The sequence below is a fragment of the Haliotis rufescens genome, unplaced genomic scaffold (assembly GCF_023055435.1).
Source record: "Haliotis rufescens isolate VD_foot unplaced genomic scaffold, xgHalRufe1.0.p SCAF_1, whole genome shotgun sequence".
Taxonomy (NCBI): Eukaryota; Metazoa; Mollusca; class Gastropoda; order Lepetellida; family Haliotidae; genus Haliotis; species Haliotis rufescens.
Window position 1 is genome coordinate 74,008,562 of NW_025963779.1, and position 23,442 is coordinate 74,032,003.

The 23,442-nt window shown below is 44.3% G+C and overlaps 1 protein-coding gene across 1 annotated transcript; it reads right to left on the reverse strand.

Annotated features, from left to right (window-relative positions):
* Positions 1-213: 213 nt before the first annotated feature.
* LOC124139772 (bystin-like) lies at positions 214-23,331 on the reverse strand. Its single transcript, XM_046507091.2, has 10 exons — positions 23,101-23,331; positions 22,152-22,237; positions 18,118-18,226; positions 16,779-16,911; positions 15,148-15,290; positions 5,441-5,538; positions 5,095-5,173; positions 3,293-3,358; positions 1,895-2,103; positions 214-502 (listed from the first exon to the last, which is right to left on the reverse strand). The coding sequence occupies exons 1-10, from the start codon at positions 23,230-23,232 to the stop codon at positions 274-276; spliced, it is 1,284 nt and encodes a 427-aa protein (XP_046363047.2). The 5' UTR covers positions 23,233-23,331; the 3' UTR covers positions 214-273.
* Between the last annotated feature and the right edge of the window lie 111 nt (positions 23,332-23,442).

A 23,442-nucleotide genomic window follows, 5' to 3' on the forward strand; every position in this document is an offset into this window, starting at 1 on the left:
CTGACTTGGTTGATGCATGTCATCAATCCCAATTGCATAGATCGATGCTCATGATATTAATTACTTGATTGTCTGGTCCAGACTCAATTATTTACAGACAACCGTCATATAGCTAGAATATTGCTGAGTGCGGCCTTAAACAGCAAACCAACCAACCAACTTCCCATCCACCATCAATTCTTTCCATGTCATACATAAAAATAAATACATGACACAAAATCAACATTTATTGTACATAATTACATTCCAACCCCCTCTACTGTCCATATCACATCAATCAAACTCCATGTCTGCCCGACCAGGGGCGTCCTCTGCATCGCGGCATTTGGAGTGGATTAGTTCGCGGCGTATCTCGCCAGTTAAGGTGGGGTGCGTCTGTACCCGGAGCAGCTCCATCAGAGCTTCTTTCTGTTCCGTGGAGACGTCCTCCTTGTACCGCTGGATGAAGGTCAGCAGACTCTGGTGCCATAACACAGGCAGCTCTCGCTTGTCTGTCACAAACCTGCACCACAAACAGGGAGATGGGTTAGACACACAGTCGTATGTTGATGATAGCTGTATCTGATCACCCTCTGTATCTGATCACTCTCTGTATCTGATCACTCTCTGTATCTGATCACCCTCTGAATCTGATCATCCTCTGAATCTGTTCACCCTCTGAATCTGATCACAACCTCCTTTTATCTGATCACCCTCTGAATCTGATCACCCTCTGTATCTGATCACTCTCTGTTTCTGATCACCCTCTGTATCTGATCACTCTCTGTATCTGACCACCCTCTGTATCTGATCAGCCTCTGTATCTGATCAGCCTCTGAATCTGATCCCCTTCTGTTTCTGATCACCTTCTGTTTCTGATCATCCTCTGTATCTGATCAGCCTCTGAATCTGATCACCTTCTGTTTCTGATCACCTTCTGTTTCTGATCACCCTCTGTTTCTGATCACCCTCTGTATCTGATCAGCCTCTGAATCTGATCAGCCTCTCTATCTGATCAACCTCTCTATCTGATCACCCTCTGAAACTGATCACCTGTTTCTGATCACCCTCTGTTTCTGATCACCCTCTGTATCTGATCACTCTCTGTATCTGAACACTCTCTGTATCTGACCACCCTCTGTATCTGATCACCCTCTGTATCTGATCAGCCTCTGAATCTGATCACCTTCTGTTTCTGATCACCTTCTGTTTCTGATCACCTTCTGTTTCTGATCACCCTCTGTATCTGATCACTCTCTGTATCTGATCACCCTCTGTATCTGATCACTCTCTGTTTCTGATCAGCCTCTGAATCTGATCACCTTCTCTATCTGATCACCCTCTCTATCTGATCACCCTCTGAATCTGATCACCCTCTGTATCTGATCACCCTCTGTATCTGATCACTCTCTGTATCTGACCACCCTCTGTATCTGATCACCCTCTCTATCTGATCACCCTCTTTATCTGATCACCCTCTCTATCTGATCATCCTCTTTATCTGATCACCCTCTGTATCTGATCACTCTCTGAATCTGATCACCCTCTGTATCTGATCAATCTCTGAATCTGATCACCCTCTATATCTGATCACTCTCTATATCTGACCACCCTCTGTATCTGATCACTCTGTGTATCTGATCACTCTCTGTATCTGATCACCCTCTGAATCTAATCACCCTCTATATCTGATCCGTCTCTGTAGCTGATCACTGTGTATCTGATCACCCTCTGTATCTGATCACCCTCTGTATGTGATGACCTTCTGTTTCTGATGACCCTCTGTATCTGATCACCCTTTGTATCTGATAACCCTCTGTATCTGATCACCCTCTGTATGTAACCCTCTGTATGTGATCACCTCTCTGGCGTTCATGACCCCCAGTATCTATCATACCTCTGTTCTGCTACTGACCTTGTGAAGTGGTGGACTACGGAATCAATGACTCTGTACGGCAAGGCATACTTCTTGTCAAGGAGGGTCTTCAGGAAGATGCTGTTTGCCCCGTTGTAGTCCAATTCCGCTATTTTCAAAATGGCCGCTGCAGAGTGCAACATGGGTATGCTGTTCTTGGCCAGGATACTGGCAATAATAACAGCCTCTCTCAGGGTGCAGTTGCCGGACTGAACAGAAACCAACAGGAACATTTTATTGATAAACTGGCGTGACTAAATAGAAATTTAGATTATCTACCTGATAACATTAAGCATCTACAAAGGTATGAAAACACATCACCAAACGAGAATTAGTTATTAAATATTTTTGATAGTTGTATGTTTGCATGTCACTGGTCTTCACTTGTCTCACTGTAGGGCTATAGTCTGTGCCAAATGCTATTGTCTACTACCCTGAACTTGGCACTTAGCACCATTTTTGGTCTTTTTAGTGTTATCACCAGACAAAACAGAAATTTACTGGACTAGGGCTTCGGACTAGTGGCTAAAGTCACAGAGTAAAGCTATGTATCTCAGTTAATATAAACAGACATGCTCAGCTGACAAGGAACAAAGACCTCCATCATATCCCCATGTCAGAATGATGAGATCTGATGGTCCACGTGATCTTGATAAAATACTGTGTAAAACATTTCTCAGTGGGGCAATAAATCTCGTATACCCCACCACGAGCAATGCAGGCTGCACCTGGATTTTTGTGAGGCGGAATAAATCCCTTATACCCCGCTTTAATGCAAACAGCTGCACACTTTTCCCTGAGTCAGTGGAAGTCACGTGACATGGCACAAATTAACCTCGGCTCAATCAAACAGCTGTTTTCTATCAATTTTGAATTTGTGTTATATCTTTTACCATGTTTACATGTCACATTAAAACATGTCTGTAAGATAAAGTCACAAGGCCCTGCATTTCTCATACTTTTTAAAATAAACATAATAAAATTGACCAACTAAATGAGAGTAACTTTACAACAGACATCCTACGGCATGTACACTAAATCAAGCTGAATTGCAAATATTAGTTAATTTAGAAGGCTGAACTTTCATTTTCAGCATGGCAGCCTCATAAAGGTCAAAGTTCAGGTAAACATAACAATACACAACAAACAGGAGACATGTTTTAGTCAGGGCACCCTCCTGTACTTCCTCTAAAGCAGAAATGGCAGAGTAATTTTTATATTTATTCAAAGATGGTAACTGTCATTGCCATGATTGGATCAGATGTCTGTGAAGGAGACATTACTTGAATCCTCTACACAAAATTTCAGCTTCACGGTATTTGGCTTCATAGTTCAGGTGAGCTGACAACTGACATTGCAGATATAGTCATACTATTACCAATCATTCAATTCACTAACCTCACACAGAGGAAGGAGAATTCCCTTGAAGAATGCAGCTGGCTTGAAGAGGGACTTCTGAACAGCCTGGAAGAAAAATTCGACCATGAATTTGGAATTTACTCGATTCTTATTGGTCAATCAGAGGCTATTAAATCACAATAAACCACTCTCTGATTGAAACAGCTGGATTGACTGCCGCATCACTGCAGAGGCTAATATTCATAGAATAGTACTTTTTTCAGTCATTGTCGGTAGGCATTTTTCGCGCAGCGTTCGGTTCCAAATTCAATTTAGCGTGGTCAAATCTACAGGTAACATAGCTCTATGTTGAAAACACATTAGTTTATCTCCTAATTACATCAGTTAATACTGAATGCAGGTGAAGTGGAGAGTGCTTGATGCAGGTGTCGTGGAGAGTGCTTGACGCAGGTGTTGTGGAGAGTGCTTGATACAGGTGTTGTGGAGTGCTTGATGCAGGTGAGGTGGAGAGTGCTTGATTCAGGTGTGGTGGAGGGTGCTTGATGCAGGTGAGGTGGAGAGTGCTTGATGCAGGTGTGGTGGAGAGTGTTTGATGCAGGTGAGGTGGAGAGTGCTTGATGCAGGTGAGGTGGAGAGTGCTTGATGTAGGTGAGGTGGAGAGTGCTTGATGCAGGTGAGGTGGAGAGAGCTTGATGCAGGTGAGGTGGAGAGTGCTTGATGCAGGTGAGGTGGAGAGTGCTTGATGCAGGTGAGGTGGAGAGTGCTTGATGCAGGTGTGGTGGAGAGTGCTTGAAGCAGGTGTGGTGTTGAGTGCTTGATGGAGGTGTTGAGTGCTTGATGCAGGTGAAGTGGAGAGTGCTTGATGTAGGTGAGGTGGAGAGTGCTTGATGCAGGTGAGGTGGAGAGTGCTTGATGCAGGTGTTGTGGAGAGTGCTTGATACAGGTGAGGTGGAGAGTGCTTGATGCAGGTGTTGTGGAGAGTGCTTGATACAGGTGTTGTGGAGAGTGCTTGATGCAGGTGAGGTGGAGAGTGCTTGATTCAGGTGTGGTGGAGGGTGCTTGATGCAGGTGTTGTGGAGAGTGCTTGATGCAGGTGTGGTGGAGAGTGTTTGATACAGGTGTTGTTGAGAGTGCTTGATGCAGGTGTTGTGGAGAGTGCTTGATACAGTGGTTGTGGAGAGTGCTGGATGCAGGTGTTGTGGAGAGTGCTTGATACAGGTGTTGTGGAGAGTGCTTGATACAGGTGAGGTGGAGAGTGCTTGATGCAGGTGTTGTGGAGAGTGCTTGATACAGTGGTTGTGGAGAGTGCTGGATGCAGGTGTTGTGGAGAGTGCTTGATGCAGGTGTTGTGGAGAGTGCTTGATACAGGTGTGGTGGAGAGTGCTTGATGCAGGTGTTGTGGAGAGTGCTTGATGCAGGTGTTGTGGAGAGTGCTTGGTGCAGGTGTTGTGGAGAGTGCTTGGTGCAGGTGTTGTGGAGAGTGCTTGATGCAGGTGTTGTGGAGAGTGCTTGATGCAGGTGTGGTGGAGAGTGCTTGATGCAGGTGTTGTGGAGAGTGCTTGATGCAGGTGTTGTGGAGAGTGCTTGATGCAGGTGTTGTGGAGAGTGCTTGATACAGGTGTTGTGGAGAGTGCTTGATACAGGTGTTGTGGAGAGTGCTTGATGCAGGTGTTGTGGAGAGTGCTTGATGCAGGTGTGGAGGAGAGCTCTTGGTGCAGGTGTTTTTTATAAGCTAAGTAAGAAATTTTCAAAAAGTATATGTCTGCTTATATTGCCAAAATTTCTGCTTTGACACACAACACTGTTGCCATATGTACAAGAAGTAAGCCCTAGTGTCTCACCATGTACAGATGGAAGTTGAGTCTCTTGTACTCCGCGATGTCGTCTCTCACCCGGGGATACAGGACAAGGTTGAAGAACCTGTGCATGGAGAAAACAAAAGCCACATTTGCAGGAGAATGGCCATTAGCATGATAAGTATATTTAATGTTCAGTCTGGTTAAAAAAAACAGAAAACTGAAGGCTTTCCTTCATATCATAAAACATATCTAGTTGTAAAATTGACTAAATTAAGATACCAACTTATAATATTAAAGTTACCATAGGGCAGATGTATGAGCGACCTCTTCTTGGTCTTTGTTATTCGAAAACAGAAAATCAACAACTTATCAGACCTAGTCTTGTTACCTTTGAGCCATCTTGGCATTCAGATTTGATACAAATATTCTGGTGGCCTGACACATGGTGGCTGCAGACCAGGTCTCGGGCTCCGTCAGGTACAGGATCTACAACATGGCAGGGAGAGGGATCCATTACATATACTGACTCAGGCACCGTCAGGTACAGGAACTACAACATGGCAGGGAGAGGGATCCATTACATATACTGACTCAGGCACCGTCAGGTACAGGATCTACAACATGGCAGGGAGAGGGATCCATTACATGTACTGACTCGGGCTCCGTCAGGTATAGTATCTACAAGATGGCAGTGAGAGGGATCCATTACATATACTGACTCAGGCACCGTCAGGTACAGGAACTACAACATGGCAGTGAGAGGGATCCATTACATGTACTGACTCAGGCACCGTCAGGTACAGGAACTACAACATGGCAGAGAGAGGGATCCATTACATATACTGACTCGGGCTCCGTCAGGTACAGGATCTACAACATGGCAGTGAGAGGGATCCATTACATATACTGACTCAGGCACCGTCAGGTACAGGTTCTACAACATGGCAGTGAGAGGGATCCATTACATGTACTGACTCAGGCACCGTCAGGTACAGGATCTACAACATGGCAGTGACAGGGATCCATTACATGTACTGACTCAGGCACCGTCAGGTACAGGAACTACAACATGGCAGAGAGAGGGATCCATTACATATACTGACTCAGGCACCGTCAGGTACAGGAACTACAACATGGCAGTGAGAGGGATCCATTACATATACTGACTCGGGCTCCGTCAGGTATAGTATCTACAAGATGGCAGTGAGAGGGATCCATTACATATACTGACTCAGGCACCGTCAGGTACAGGTTCTACAACATGGCAGTGAGAGGGATCCATTACATATACTGACTCGGGCTCCGTCAGGTACAGGAACTACAACATGGCAGTGAGAGGGATCCATTACATATACTGACTCAGGCACCGTCAGGTACAGGTTCTACAACATGGCAGTGAGAGGGATCCATTACATATACTGACTCGGGCTCCGTCAGGTACAGGATCTACAACATGGCAGAGAGAGGGATCCATTACATGTACTGACTCAGGCACCGTCAGGTACAGGAACTACAACATGGCAGAGAGAGGGATCCATTACATATACTGACTCAGGCACCGTCAGGTACAGGTTCTACAACATGGCAGTGAGAGGGATCCATTACATATACTGACTCGGGCTCCGTCAGGTACAGGATCTACAACATGGCAGAGAGAGGGATCCATTACATATACTGACTCAGGCTCCGTCAGGTACAGGTTCTACAACATGGCAGTGAGAGGGATCCATTACATATACTGACTCGGGCTCCGTCAGGTACAGGATCTACAAAATGGCAGAGAGAGGGATCCATTACATAAAATGACTCAGGCACCGTCAGGTACAGGATCTACAACATGGCAGTGAGAGGGATCCATTACATGTACTGACTCGGGCTCCGTCAGGTATAGTATCTACAACATGGCAGAGAGAGGGATCCATTACATATACTGACTCGGGCACCGTCAGGTATAGTATCTACAACATGGCAGTGAGAGGGATCCATTACATATACTGACTCAGGCACCGTCAGGTACAGGAACTACAACATGGCAGTGAGAGGGATCCATTACATGTACTGACTCGGGCTCCGTCAGGTATAGTATCTACAAGATGGCAGTGAGAGGGATCCATTACATATACTGACTTGGGCTCCGTCAGGTACAGGTTCTACAACATGGCAGTGAGAGGGATCCATTACATATACTGACTCAGGCACCGTCAGGTACAGGAACTACAACATGGCAGTGAGAGGGATCCATTACATGTACTGACTCGGGCTCCGTCAGGTACAGGTTCTACATCATGGCAGAGAGAGGGATCCATTACATATACTGACTCAGGCTCCATCAGGTATAGGAGCTACAACATGGCAGAGAGAGGGATCCATTACATATACTGACTCAGGCTCCGTCAGGTACAGGATCTACAACATGGCAGTGAGAGGGATCCATTACATATACTGACTCGGGCTCTTTCAGGTATAGGATCTACAAAATGGCAGAGAGAGGGATCCATTACATATACTGACTCGGGCTCTTTCAGGTATTGGATCTACAAAATGGCAGTGAGAGGGATCCATTACATATACTGACTCGGGCTCTTTTAGGTATAGGATCTACAACATGGCAGTGAGAGGGATCCATTACATATACTGACTCAGGCTCCGTCAGGTACAGGAACTACAACATGGCAGTGAGAGGGATCCATTACATATACTGACTCGGGCTCCGTCAGGTATAGAATCTACATCATGGCAGAGAGAGGGATCCATTACATATACTGACTTGGGCTCTTTCAGGTATAGGAGCTACAACATGTCAGTGACAGGGATCCATTACATATACTGACTCAGGCTCCGTCAGGTATAATATCTACAACATGGCAGAGAGAGGGATCCATTACATGTACTGACTCAGGCACCGTCAGGTACAGGATCTACAACATGGCAGTGAGAGGGATCCATTACATGTACTGACTCAGGCACCGTCAGGTACAGGAACTACAACATGGCAGAGAGAGGGATCCATTACATATACTGACTCAGGCACCGTCAGGTACAGGAACTTCAACATGGCAGTGAGAGGGATCCATTACATATACTGACTCGGGCTCCGTCAGGTACAGGATCTACAACATGTCAGTGAGAGGGATCCATTACATATACTGACTCAGGCACCGTCAGGTACAGGATCTACAACATGGCAGGGAGAGGGATCCATTACATGTACTGACTCGGGCTCCGTCAGGTATAGTATCTACAAGATGGCAGTGAGAGGGATCCATTACATATACTGACTCAGGCACCGTCAGGTACAGGAACTACAACATGGCAGTGAGAGGGATCCATTACATGTACTGACTCAGGCACCGTCAGGTACAGGAACTACAACATGGCAGAGAGAGGGATCCATTACATATACTGACTCGGGATCCGTCAGGTACAGGATCTACAACATGGCAGTGAGAGGGATCCATTACATATCCTGACTCAGGCACCGTCAGGTACAGGTTCTACAACATGGCAGTGAGAGGGATCCATTACATGTACTGACTCAGGCACCGTCAGGTACAGGATCTACAACATGGCAGTGACAGGGATCCATTACATGTACTGACTCAGGCACCGTCAGGTACAGGAACTACAACATGGCAGAGAGAGGGATCCATTACATATACTGACTCAGGCACCGTCAGGTACAGGAACTACAACATGGCAGTGAGAGGGATCCATTACATATACTGACTCGGGCTCCGTCAGGTATAGTATCTACAAGATGGCAGTGAGAGGGATCCATTACATATACTGACTCAGGCACCGTCAGGTACAGGTTCTACAACATGGCAGTGAGAGGGATCCATTACATATACTGACTCGGGCTCCGTCAGGTACAGGAACTACAACATGGCAGTGAGAGGGATCCATTACATATACTGACTCAGGCACCGTCAGGTACAGGTTCTACAACATGGCAGTGAGAGGGATCCATTACATATACTGACTCGGGCTCCGTCAGGTACAGGATCTACAACATGGCAGAGAGAGGGATCCATTACATGTACTGACTCAGGCACCGTCAGGTACAGGAACTACAACATGGCAGAGAGAGGGATCCATTACATATACTGACTCAGGCACCGTCAGGTACAGGTTCTACAACATGGCAGTGAGAGGGATCCATTACATATACTGACTCGGGCTCCGTCAGGTACAGGATCTACAACATGGCAGAGAGAGGGATCCATTACATATACTGACTCAGGCTCCGTCAGGTACAGGTTCTACAACATGGCAGTGAGAGGGATCCATTACATATACTGACTCGGGCTCCGTCAGGTACAGGATCTACAAAATGGCAGAGAGAGGGATCCATTACATAAAATGACTCAGGCACCGTCAGGTACAGGATCTACAACATGGCAGTGAGAGGGATCCATTACATGTACTGACTCGGGCTCCGTCAGGTATAGTATCTACAACATGGCAGAGAGAGGGATCCATTACATATACTGACTCGGGCACCGTCAGGTATAGTATCTACAACATGGCAGTGAGAGGGATCCATTACATATACTGACTCAGGCACCGTCAGGTACAGGAACTACAACATGGCAGTGAGAGGGATCCATTACATGTACTGACTCGGGCTCCGTCAGGTATAGTATCTACAAGATGGCAGTGAGAGGGATCCATTACATATACTGACTTGGGCTCCGTCAGGTACAGGTTCTACAACATGGCAGTGAGAGGGATCCATTACATATACTGACTCAGGCACCGTCAGGTACAGGAACTACAACATGGCAGTGAGAGGGATCCATTACGTGTACTGACTCGGGCTCCGTCAGGTACAGGTTCTACATCATGGCAGAGAGAGGGATCCATTACATATACTGACTCAGGCTCCATCAGGTATAGGAGCTACAACATGGCAGAGAGAGGGATCCATTACATATACTGACTCAGGCTCCGTCAGGTACAGGATCTACAACATGGCAGTGAGAGGGATCCATTACATATACTGACTAGGGCTCTTTCAGGTATAGGATCTACAAAATGGCAGAGAGAGGGATCCATTACATATACTGACTCGGGCTCTTTCAGGTATTGGATCTACAAAATGGCAGTGAGAGGGATCCATTACATATACTGACTCGGGCTCTTTTAGGTATAGGATCTACAACATGGCAGTGAGAGGGATCCATTACATATACTGACTCAGGCTCCGTCAGGTACAGGAACTACAACATGGCAGTGAGAGGGATCCATTACATATACTGACTCGGGCTCCGTCAGGTATAGAATCTACATCATGGCAGAGAGAGGGATCCATTACATATACTGACTTGGGCTCTTTCAGGTATAGGAGCTACAACATGTCAGTGACAGGGATCCATTACATATACTGACTCAGGCTCCGTCAGGTATAATATCTACAACATGGCAGAGAGAGGGATCCATTACATGTACTGACTCAGGCACCGTCAGGTACAGGATCTACAACATGGCAGTGACAGGGATCCATTACATGTACTGACTCAGGCACCGTCAGGTACAGGTTCTACAACATGGCAGTGAGAGGGATCCATTACATATACTGACTCGGGCTCCGTCAGGTACAGGATCTACAACATGGCAGAGAGAGGGATCCATTACATATACTGACTCAGGCTCCGTCAGGTACAGGTTCTACAACATGGCAGTGAGAGGGATCCATTACATATACTGACTCGGGCTCCGTCAGGTACAGGATCTACAAAATGGCAGAGAGAGGGATCCATTACATAAAATGACTCAGGCACCGTCAGGTACAGGATCTACAACATGGCAGTGAGAGGGATCCATTACATGTACTGACTCGGGCTCCGTCAGGTATAGTATCTACAACATGGCAGAGAGAGGGATCCATTACATATACTGACTCGGGCACCGTCAGGTATAGTATCTACAACATGGCAGTGAGAGGGATCCATTACATATACTGACTCAGGCACCGTCAGGTACAGGAACTACAACATGGCAGTGAGAGGGATCCATTACATGTACTGACTCGGGCTCAGTCAGGTATAGTATCTACAAGATGGCAGTGAGAGGGATCCATTACATATACTGACTTGGGCTCCGTCAGGTACAGGTTCTACAACATGGCAGTGAGAGGGATCCATTACATATACTGACTCAGGCACCGTCAGGTACAGGAACTACAACATGGCAGTGAGAGGGATCCATTACGTGTACTGACTCGGGCTCCGTCAGGTACAGGTTCTACATCATGGCAGAGAGAGGGATCCATTACATATACTGACTCAGGCTCCATCAGGTATAGGAGCTACAACATGGCAGAGAGAGGGATCCATTACATATACTGACTCAGGCTCCGTCAGGTACAGGATCTACAACATGGCAGTGAGAGGGATCCATTACATATACTGACTCGGGCTCTTTCAGGTATAGGATCTACAAAATGGCAGAGAGAGGGATCCATTACATATACTGACTCGGGCTCTTTCAGGTATTGGATCTACAAAATGGCAGTGAGAGGGATCCATTACATATACTGACTCGGGCTCTTTTAGGTATAGGATCTACAACATGGCAGTGAGAGGGATCCATTACATATACTGACTCAGGCTCCGTCAGGTACAGGAACTACAACATGGCAGTGAGAGGGATCCATTACATATACTGACTCGGGCTCCGTCAGGTATAGAATCTACATCATGGCAGAGAGAGGGATCCATTACATATACTGACTTGGGCTCTTTCAGGTATAGGAGCTACAACATGTCAGTGACAGGGATCCATTACATATACTGACTCAGGCTCCGTCAGGTATAATATCTACAACATGGCAGAGAGAGGGATCCATTACATGTACTGACTCAGGCACCGTCAGGTACAGGATCTACAACATGGCAGTGACAGGGATCCATTACATGTACTGACTCAGGCACCGTCAGGTACAGGAACTACAACATGGCAGAGAGAGGGATCCATTACATATACTGACTCAGGCACCGTCAGGTACAGGAACTTCAACACGGCAGTGAGAGGGATCCATTACATATACTGACTCGGGCTCCGTCAGGTACAGGATCTACAACATGTCAGTGAGAGGGATCCATTACATATACTGACTCAGGCACCGTCAGGTACAGGATCTACAACATGGCAGGGAGAGGGATCCATTACATGTACTGACTCGGGCTCCGTCAGGTATAGTATCTACAAGATGGCAGTGAGAGGGATCCATTACATATACTGACTCAGGCACCGTCAGGTACAGGAACTACAACATGGCAGTGAGAGGGATCCATTGCATGTACTGACTCAGGCACCGTCAGGTACAGGAACTACAACATGGCAGAGAGAGGGATCCATTACATATACTGACTCGGGCTCCGTCAGGTACAGGATCTACAACATGGCAGTGAGAGGGATCCATTACATATACTGACTCAGGCACCGTCAGGTACAGGTTCTACAACATGGCAGTGAGAGGGATCCATTACATGTACTGACTCAGGCACCGTCAGGTACAGGATCTACAACATGGCAGTGACAGGGATCCATTACATGTACTGACTCAGGCACCGTCAGGTACAGGAACTACAACATGGCAGAGAGAGGGATCCATTACATATACTGACTCAGGCACCGTCAGGTACAGGAACTACAACATGGCAGTGAGAGGGATCCATTACATATACTGACTCGGGCTCCGTCAGGTATAGTATCTACAAGATGGCAGTGAGAGGGATCCATTACATATACTGACTCAGGCACCGTCAGGTACAGGTTCTACAACATGGCAGTGAGAGGGATCCATTACATATACTGACTCGGGCTCCGTCAGGTACAGGAACTACAACATGGCAGTGAGAGGGATCCATTACATATACTGACTCAGGCACCGTCAGGTACAGGTTCTACAACATGGCAGTGAGAGGGATCCATTACATATACTGACTCGGGCTCCGTCAGGTACAGGATCTACAACATGGCAGAGAGAGGGATCCATTACATGTACTGACTCAGGCACCGTCAGGTACAGGAACTACAACATGGCAGAGAGAGGGATCCATTACATATACTGACTCAGGCACCGTCAGGTACAGGTTCTACAACATGGCAGTGAGAGGGATCCATTACATATACTGACTCGGGCTCCGTCAGGTACAGGATCTACAACATGGCAGAGAGAGGGATCCATTACATATACTGACTCAGGCTCCGTCAGGTACAGGTTCTACAACATGGCAGTGAGAGGGATCCATTACATATACTGACTCGGGCTCCGTCAGGTACAGGATCTACAAAATGGCAGAGAGAGGGATCCATTACATAAAATGACTCAGGCACCGTCAGGTACAGGATCTACAACATGGCAGTGAGAGGGATCCATTACATGTACTGACTCGGGCTCCGTCAGGTATAGTATCTACAACATGGCAGAGAGAGGGATCCATTACATATACTGACTCGGGCACCGTCAGGTATAGTATCTACAACATGGCAGTGAGAGGGATCCATTACATATACTGACTCAGGCACCGTCAGGTACAGGAACTACAACATGGCAGTGAGAGGGATCCATTACATGTACTGACTCGGGCTCCGTCAGGTATAGTATCTACAAGATGGCAGTGAGAGGGATCCATTACATATACTGACTTGGGCTCCGTCAGGTACAGGTTCTACAACATGGCAGTGAGAGGGATCCATTACATATACTGACTCAGGCACCGTCAGGTACAGGAACTACAACATGGCAGTGAGAGGGATCCATTACGTGTACTGACTCGGGCTCCGTCAGGTACAGGTTCTACATCATGGCAGAGAGAGGGATCCATTACATATACTGACTCAGGCTCCATCAGGTATAGGAGCTACAACATGGCAGAGAGAGGGATCCATTACATATACTGACTCAGGCTCCGTCAGGTACAGGATCTACAACATGGCAGTGAGAGGGATCCATTACATATACTGACTCGGGCTCTTTCAGGTATAGGATCTACAAAATGGCAGAGAGAGGGATCCATTACATATACTGACTCGGGCTCTTTCAGGTATTGGATCTACAAAATGGCAGTGAGAGGGATCCATTACATATACTGACTCGGGCTCTTTTAGGTATAGGATCTACAACATGGCAGTGAGAGGGATCCATTACATATACTGACTCAGGCTCCGTCAGGTACAGGAACTACAACATGGCAGTGAGAGGGATCCATTACATATACTGACTCGGGCTCCGTCAGGTATAGAATCTACATCATGGCAGAGAGAGGGATCCATTACATATACTGACTTGGGCTCTTTCAGGTATAGGAGCTACAACATGTCAGTGACAGGGATCCATTACATATACTGACTCAGGCTCCGTCAGGTATAATATCTACAACATGGCAGAGAGAGGGATCCATTACATGTACTGACTCAGGCACCGTCAGGTACAGGATCTACAACATGGCAGTGACAGGGATCCATTACATGTACTGACTCAGGCACCGTCAGGTACAGGAACTACAACATGGCAGAGAGAGGGATCCATTACATATACTGACTCAGGCACCGTCAGGTACAGGAACTTCAACATGGCAGTGAGAGGGATCCATTACATATACTGACTCGGGCTCCGTCAGGTACAGGATCTACAACATGTCAGTGAGAGGGATCCATTACATATACTGACTCGGGCTCCGTCAGGTATAGTATCTACAAGATGGCAGTGAGAGGGATCCATTACATATACTGACTCAGGCTCCGTCAGGTATAGGATCTAAAACATGGCAGAGAGAGGGATCCATTACATGTACTGACTCAGGCACCGTCAGGTACAGGATCTACAACATGGCAGTTCTAGAAAGAGAATGAGGGTGTAGGGAATATCAGGTGATCAGACTGATAATGTTTGCATTGCACGGGATTGCAGTGGTGCGTGACCACAGTGGTGATAGTAGTGATGCATGGCATGTGTTGGGGTGAGTTGTTTTTTGAAGCTGGAAACTTGGTTATTGGACGTTTCCATGCTAGGATCAAAGAGTACAGAGAAATGCAAAGTGTGAGAAAGGGGCAAAGTTTTAAACTTATACTTTCCACAGTTCATACCTGCTCCCAGTTGCGTAATGTTGGGATGATCTTGAAGGCTTTAGGTAGCTTCCCACTCCGGTATTTCTGCAGGATCTGTCGGATACTCCTGTACATGGTGACCACTCTCTCATCCAGCTGCTGCATCTGAACACTAGCGTTGTCTGCAACACACACACATACGAGGGGCGTTCAATAAGTTTTGCAACTTCAATTTTAGACCAAGTTGCAGAATATCTTTTCCACTTTTATTTTTCAATATAATCTCCATTCACCTCAATATACTCAATACAGGAAATAGTCTCTGGGGGCTAAGTCTGGGCTGTAGGGTGGGTGATTTAACTGTACAGCCCAGACTTAGCCCCCAGTGACTATTTCCAGTTCCGGCAAATGAAATCTGCCCTATGTGGAAGACGCTTCCAGGATGATGAGGACATAAAGGCTGCCACAGAGGCGTGGTTAGAGGGCCAATCTGCAGATTTCTATAAAAGTGGTATTAAAAGCTTGAAGGACAAATGGAATAAGTGTATTGAGGTGAATGGAGATTATATTGAAAAATAAAAGTGCAAAAGATACTCTGCGACTTGGTCTTATATTGAAGTTGCAAAACTTATTGAACGCCCCTCGTATATAACACACATAACACATACACACAACAAATACATTTGTCATAACCTTTATTAAGGATCTTGCAGTTCCATTGGTTAATCTGTACTTTGTGACGAAACAATACATTTCAAAGTAGACCACAAAATCATGTGACTGACATTGACCTCAAATATTGACTCGTTACATGATCAGTATTGACCTGTCACGTGATAATATTGCTTCATCTGCTAGAAAACAAGACGGTGTATGGTACGAACATTTCCTGATTCGCAGCTAAGTTACTCTAATGAAACAGAGGATGGTTTAAAGACTTTGTGAACTCTAAAGTGAATTACGGTATAACAAAACAAATGATAATTCTTGACAAGGTCAATATGCGAAAACAAGGACCCTTGGACCTGACCCCTAAGGTGGTGTGACCGGACCGAGGCCACAGGCCCTGGTCCAGTCAAACCACCTCAGAGGTCGGGTCCGAGGGTCCTTGTTTTTTCGCATATCGACCTCGTCAAGAGTAATTATTAGTGTGATGTCACACAAAACACACACAGGTATACAGTCCCCATTCTCTATCATTCAGCAGCTATAGCCATGAGAGCTAAGTGAGTGAGTGAGTGGGTTTGATTTTACGCTGCTTTTAGCAATATTCCAGCAATATCACGGCGGGGGACACCAGAAATGGGCTTCACACATTGTACCCATGTCGGGAATCGAACCCGGGTCTTCGGCATGACGAGCGAACGCTTTAACCACTAGGCTTCCCGACCGCCCCCCATGAGAGCTGAACACATGACAGGTAAACAATAGTAATATGAAAGAAACAGGTTGTCCTTAACTTACATAGTAGTATAGAGCAGAGTAACGAGAGTTTGATCTCCCGAACTAAAATGACACTTCATGGGGTTGGCAACTCTATTAACCACATGTAAAACGTATATGCAGATATGTCATTTTCTTAATGAAGGTAGGATCGATCACCTGAATTTTTCATATTAATTTCATGATTAACTCTTTCATCTACTTGTTACTTCTGTTACCATGGTTACCTGATAATTGTGTTTTAATCTCAGTTTGTTTTTCGGTGATCTTCTCCATGATGATGTCGGCAAGTGTGCGGCGTACAGGCGGGTTATGTGACATGAACATCTCCAGCGCCTTCTCATCATCTGCATCAACATCCTGGAACACAACATGCATCGTAATTACCCATAGTGCCAGGAATCTCTGGGAAGGCTCATCCTCTAACACAAGATAGGAGTGATTAGGTAGGATCATATATCCCTGGGGGTATCTAACATACCCTTCACGTTTTGGGAGGTGAGATAGTGGGGTTAACATTGCATTCAAGATTATAGCACTTGTTTTTAGTTCTCTGTTTCGGCGAGCAATATTCCAGCAATCTTGCTACTATATTATGGCAGCCTGCAAATAAATATATCTTAGCATGCTTAGTCAGCCAAATCAGTCATTGATCTTGAAAACAATGCCCACTAGGGTACAAACACACACAAGCAACCCAGTAGAAGAGTCTGACAACTTGATCAATTTAGTCAAGTCTTACCATGCATAAACAAGCAATGAAGGGCTGGGGACTAACTGTAACCTGGCTCCTACAGGTGCATAGCTTCAGTGAACAGCCACAGTCAGGTAACATTGATGGATTGGCTTTTCTCACATGTTCTCTATGTGAGTGTGAGGAGTGAACATGGTGAATGGTTTGTCTGCAGCAGTGATTGTGAGTGTGAATAGTTTGTCTGCAGCAGTGATTGTGAGGAGTGAATAGTTTGTCTGCAGCAGCGATTGTGAGGAGTGAATAGTTTGTCTGCAGCAGCGATTGTGAGGAGTGAATAGTTTGTCTGCAGCAGTGATTGTGAGGAGTGAATAGTTTGTCTGCAGCAGTGATTGTGAGGAGTGAATAGTTTGTCTGCAGCAGTGATTGTGAGGAGTGAATAGTTTGTCTGCAGCAGTGATTGTGAGGAGTGAATAGTTTGTCTGCAGCAGCGATTGTGAGGAGTGAATAGTTTGTCTGCAGCAGTGATTGTGAGGAGTGAAAAGTTTGTCTGCAGCAGTGATTGTGAGGAGTGAATAGTTTGTCTGCAGCAGTGAGTGTGAGGAGTGAATAGTTTGTCTGCAGCAGTGATTGTGAGGAGTGAAAAGTTTGTCTGCAGCAGTGATTGTGAGGAGTGAATAGTTTGTCTGCAGCAGTGATTGTGAGGAGTGAATAGTTTGTCTGCAGCAGCGATTGTGAGGAGTGAATAGTTTGTCTGCAGCAGTGATTGTGAGGAGTGAATAGTTTGTCTGCAGCAGTGATTGTGAGGAGTGAATAGTTTGTCTGCAGCAGTGCTCTATATGAGTGTGATTGTGAGGAGTGACAGATAAACTTACAATCTGTTCATAATGCTCTTCATCCTCTGACCCAAGGTCGTCTTCCGAGTCTGATGCATCATGGGAAGGACCAGGACCAAGACTCACGGTTTTGGGACTGATTTTTTTTCTGGAAAATATATATTGTATATCATGAAACAAGACGGAGCATGAAATTACCAGGGGAAAATTGAGTGCCCCTTACTTGCCTTAGCTCCTTTTATCTGGACATAATGGAGGGTATTGTCCCATCACGTCGGAAACAAACATCTCAATAAACAGTGTAAATTAGCAGTAGACTGTCTCTGACTGGGTGCTGTGTCAAGTCTGTGTTTGTGAGTGTGGTTTTACGCCGCTTTTAGCAATATTCCAGCAATATCACGGCGGGGGACACCAGAAATGGGCTTCACACATTGTACCCATGTCGGGAATCGAACCCGGGTCTTCGGCGTGACGAGCGAAGGCTTTAACCACTAGGCTACCCGACCGCCCCCGTGTGTCAAGTCTGGTCACCGTTGGTTTACAAATGTGGATCAAGCAGTATGTCATCAATTGCGACTGCCAGTGTCTTCATCTTGGTGAGTAAGTGAGTTTTACACCACTTTTAGCAATATTCAAGCAAAATATCAAAGCAGGGGAATCTAGAAATGGGCTTCACACATTGTACCCATGTGGGGAATCAAACCCGGGTCTTCGATGTGATGAGCAAACGCTGTAACCACTGGGCTACACCACCGCCAATTTTTGTTTTGGTAAACTTGTCAAAAAATCTTTTCATAATAAGCAAAACACTGTTTATCCATGACATGAATATATCCAGTTCAAAAACAGATGTTCGTGATTTACAATATTACGGTAGTCAACACGGTCGGTCAATGCCAGAACCTGTAAAACACTAAATTAACTCAATCAACAGTGATCATGGTGATCAAGAAAGCATTAAATCCTGTGTTTTCCAAAGTGCTATATATTAAAAACTGTAGCAATAGGTATCCAAGTTGTCCACAGTTAACTTACATTCTCAGAATAACATATTTACAGCTTTATAACAATTAACATATATATTAATACAGGCCACAAAGTTGCGACTAAATTGGTCGCCATGGCGATCTAGTTTTGTATTTTGCGACTGGTATTTTCATGTCAGTCGCCAACTGGCTCCTTGTCTTTAATTAAGTTTGGCGACTAAATATCTCTTGTCATAAGATATTAAAAAAGATCGTTTTTAATATAAGTGCGTAACTTCGGTGAAAAAATTCGATATCAGAACATAATAACATCGACAAGATCACTGTTGGCCATGTGTTCTGTTTTCGCTTTCGATATGAAGCTCCATACCTGGAATGAAGGAAGCACTTTCCGTTATTAAGTAATGCACTAACGATGTTAAGAGTTTAGTACCCACGCATGCGCTGTACGACATCCGCCCAGGTGACAGCTAAGGCGGTCGTTTCGCCGTTCAAAAACACGAAGTATTTTTCTATATTTGCGCAAGTCAAAACAACAACAAATCGTTGTCAATCGGCAAATGATGAATACCGTATTTTCTTTAGTATAGTGCGCACCCCTCTCTAGCAGATTCAGTATTTATTTTATTTTTTTTGTGTGTGTGTGGGGGGGGGGGGGGGGGGGGGGGGGGGGGGGGGGAACAGGGGTGGAAATTTGCCATTTCCCGACTCTCGGGGAAAGTAGAAATACGAGGTTGGGCAACAAAATCACTTACTTTAACTTGTCCGGAGGCAAGTAATATTGGAAATTACTATCACTGTCTCCATTTCTAACTACTTGTAAGGCAGGCAGCCAATCAAATTTCAGCGGTGATACCAAGCTCGTGTTTGATAAATTTCAGAAGTTGGCGAAAGATTTTTGTTAAATCATGTTATTCTGAACTAAAAGGCAGGAAATCACGATATATATATATTAAAAATATGGAACTTCGTGAATCTATCGTGCTAGGTTACGAGCTGTGACAGATTTTTCATGCATATATTTTTGCATTAAACATCGTGTCCGAGCCGAGAATTTAAGGCGACGAAAGCTGAGATGTCATTTGACTTACATTACATGCGATCGCACGAAAAGATGGAAATAATAACTTAGATGTAAGTTTGATTACTTTTAGATATATTTTTGTTGAATTTATTTATTACTTTGTATAATATATCAAAGATTTGCTTAAAACGTCTTTATTTTGCTCTTTGACATGTTCGATGTGGACCCGTTGTTGAAATGTGTGTCCGAGAATTATTTTTTCAATAACATCGCGGGAAATAGTGAATAATTTTTTTATTTATTGATAAAAAAATGATAAATTGATATGGAATACGTATTTCAGACATTGTGAAATGTGATAGATTTAATAAATGAATGATATTATAGGTAGGTCCATACAAATATATACTATTTTGACGTGACTACGGCTTGGCCGGAAAACCGGCCTACGGTGTTGAAAGGGATAAACACATAGATAAAAAATCACCAGACATGTTGATTTACCGTTTAAATTGTATTTTTTTGTTCTGCTAGGCATTGTTTTATATCCAGGGATTAAGATTACCATGTGTATCTTCTCGTAAACTAAGCCGGACACAGCAATCAGCTGTACACACAATTTCTTGGAATTTACCGGTGATTCAGTCAAGTCACACCCAATGATATAACTTTACAGGGTTTTAATGCAAGGATCGGCAAAAAATGTATCTGAAACTTCTTCTTTTTATCAGGAATAATATATTCCAATATCTTGTTAATTTAGATGCAGCTTTTACCAAACATATTTGAAATAATAATAACCCTAAGCGTAAGCGAAGCAGCTGATTGCTATATATTACCGGGTATTACATGGTTTTACATGGAACACACAGTCTGACCAGTCAACGTCAAGGCTCCCGTGCACGTGATCGCGTGAATTACGTGTTGACATAGAATCGTCCAACAAAAACAAATATGACCTTTAACGAGTCAAAGTATGGCATTTATGACAAATGTATCCATTCTCTGTCAACGAAAGTTCGTTTCAAGGCATCAATAGCGGTAATCTGACCGTGGTTTCTCTTAATAACCGTTTGTTAGATCTTCCGATCGCTTCACACACGATTTCGCCGAAATAAATTAAAACAATATTAAAAGTAATTTTGAATAAAATTAATGAAATAAGTTACTAACATAAGTCCAGATATACAAAGAACACTTTTTATAGTCAGACAGTGTAATTACATGATTTGTTTGCGTACTTCAGTATGGATTTGTTGACATGGTATTTCCGGTGTTACGTTCTCACGGTAATGTCTTTCCATGGGGGAAAAACATCAAAACTCATTATTTCGTGTATAATGCGCACCCCCTTCTACACAGCTGTGTTTTTTTGGAAATAAATGCGCAGTATACTCAAGATAATACGGAATGCTTTGAATGGCGAAGCTGACACGGAAGTTTCGTCGTCTATCGACACGTTCGATGAACCAAAACCTGCAACTGGCACCGGTAAACTGTCAGATGATGTTACTGACACAATGTTCTAAAGCTTGTTTGTCAGAAAAACTCAAAAGCTTCAACAACACGTCAACAGTTGTTGTTCATGATTTAAAACTGATTATTCAAACTAATGGATTTTTTTGTTTTGTTATGCAGTTAAATTACAAGTCATTACTTTTGGCTCCTTACATTTTGTCTTGGCTCCTTGAAATTCTATTTGGCTCCTTGAAAAAATAATTTAGGAGCCAAGTGGCTCCTTTGAATTTTTTTTAACTTTGTGGCCTGTAATAAATTATTACTAACAAGCCAAGTATTTGGCATTTCCAGCATGTACACAAATCTACTTTATGTCAAAGTACACAGAAAATATGTATGGGTATGAAAATCTCTTCACAAACTTTTGATCTAGTTGTCATCACTTTTTTATAAAGCATTGAACTGTGCAAACCATTTAAAAAGATACAGACAAAAAAATAAATTATAAAATAAAATGTACACAAATCTCCTGAACATGTGATACACAGGAGGAATCTTCTCTTTGTTACCGTGGTTACAGAATGTAAACAAAAACATTTCCCTACTTCTGAGGTCCAAATTCCTCCTCAAGTTCCTCTTGCTGTGCTCGGGCTTGTGCCAAAATCTTTTTGGATAGTTTCTCATCAACAAACTGCAACAGAAGAAAACACCTAAAACAAGAACACATATGAGACAGAGGAAACTGACATCATGCATAGTTAGACCATAAAAAGACTAAAACAAATTAAGCTGTGAACTAGCTGGATACTAGTCGTGTATACTATGGTATGGCTTGACACGAGTACAAAATCATTTTAGATGCAAATTAAGTCTATCTTCATGCAGTAAGTCATATGAACATGATCAAAGGTTTGATGACTGTCTGATTCTAGTTGTTCTCTTGAAGATCTGGGGAAGAATAGGTCTTCAGCAACCCATGCTTGCCGTAAAAGGCGACCAACGGGATCGGGTGGTCAGGCTCGCTGACTTTGTTGATGCATGTAATCTTATCCCACTTTCTTGGATCGATGCTCATGATGTCAATCACTGGATTGTCTGTTCCAGACTCAATGATTTACAGACCGCCGTCATATAGCTGGAATATTGCTGAGTGCGGCGTTAAACAACAAACAAAGAAAGTTGTTCTCAGTTCACCAACAGCTAGCCTAGGTACAAGTGGCATGTGTTTCAGGCCTTTCACAGTTGACCATGCTAATTTATCCTGACCAATCACTTGGTTGCTGCAAATAAACATGATTATTATGATAAACATTGATAAAAGTCAAAACATGTTAACTGTATACTTACTAATCCTATCAAACAACTATTTCCAAATGTTTTCGGGTTCAAGTGCTTTCCATATCTACTGCCAAGATGGAATTGGAGGCTGGTAATATATAGAATACAATGACAGGGGTAGGAGTACAAGCGACATTATGTATATAGAAGGGGGACTTGCACAACAACTTGTTGAACTGAACAACCACCACGATGAATTGGGTTCGACGCTATTACCTCTTCGTCTTCTTCTTTCCTCAGTCGAACTTTTGCTCTGCTTTTCTGTTTCATGCTCGTGTCCTCCATGTACTGCTGTGCTAGGTCGCCGTCTCCTCCCTGTGATCGACGCATTTTCTTTACTTTACCCATATTATTTCCCTTATTTGTAACAGAGATGTCGTCCACACGTGTTGTGGACACGGAAGCGGATATATGTACACAAACTCCTTACAACATTTTTTCGAAGAAGTAGTGTCAAGGAGTTTATGCGCATTGCGCTTGAAAACTCCACTTCAGCATTCTGGCCTTCGCTTTCTATCAACCTTCCTTAAAAAAGACACTGTTCGGAGCTGGACTCGG

Coding starts and splice junctions, on each gene's coding strand:
- LOC124139772 (XM_046507091.2), bottom strand. CDS start 23,232: ATGGGTAAAGTAAAGAAAATGCGTCGATCACAGGGAGGAGACGGCGAC. Junction 18,227..22,151: donor GAGGAATTTGGACCTCAGAA/GTAGGGAAATGT, acceptor TATATTTTCCAG/AAAAAAAATCAGTCCCAAAA. Junction 3,359..5,094: donor TCAACTTCCATCTGTACATG/GTGAGACACTAG, acceptor TTTTTCTTCCAG/GCTGTTCAGAAGTCCCTCTT.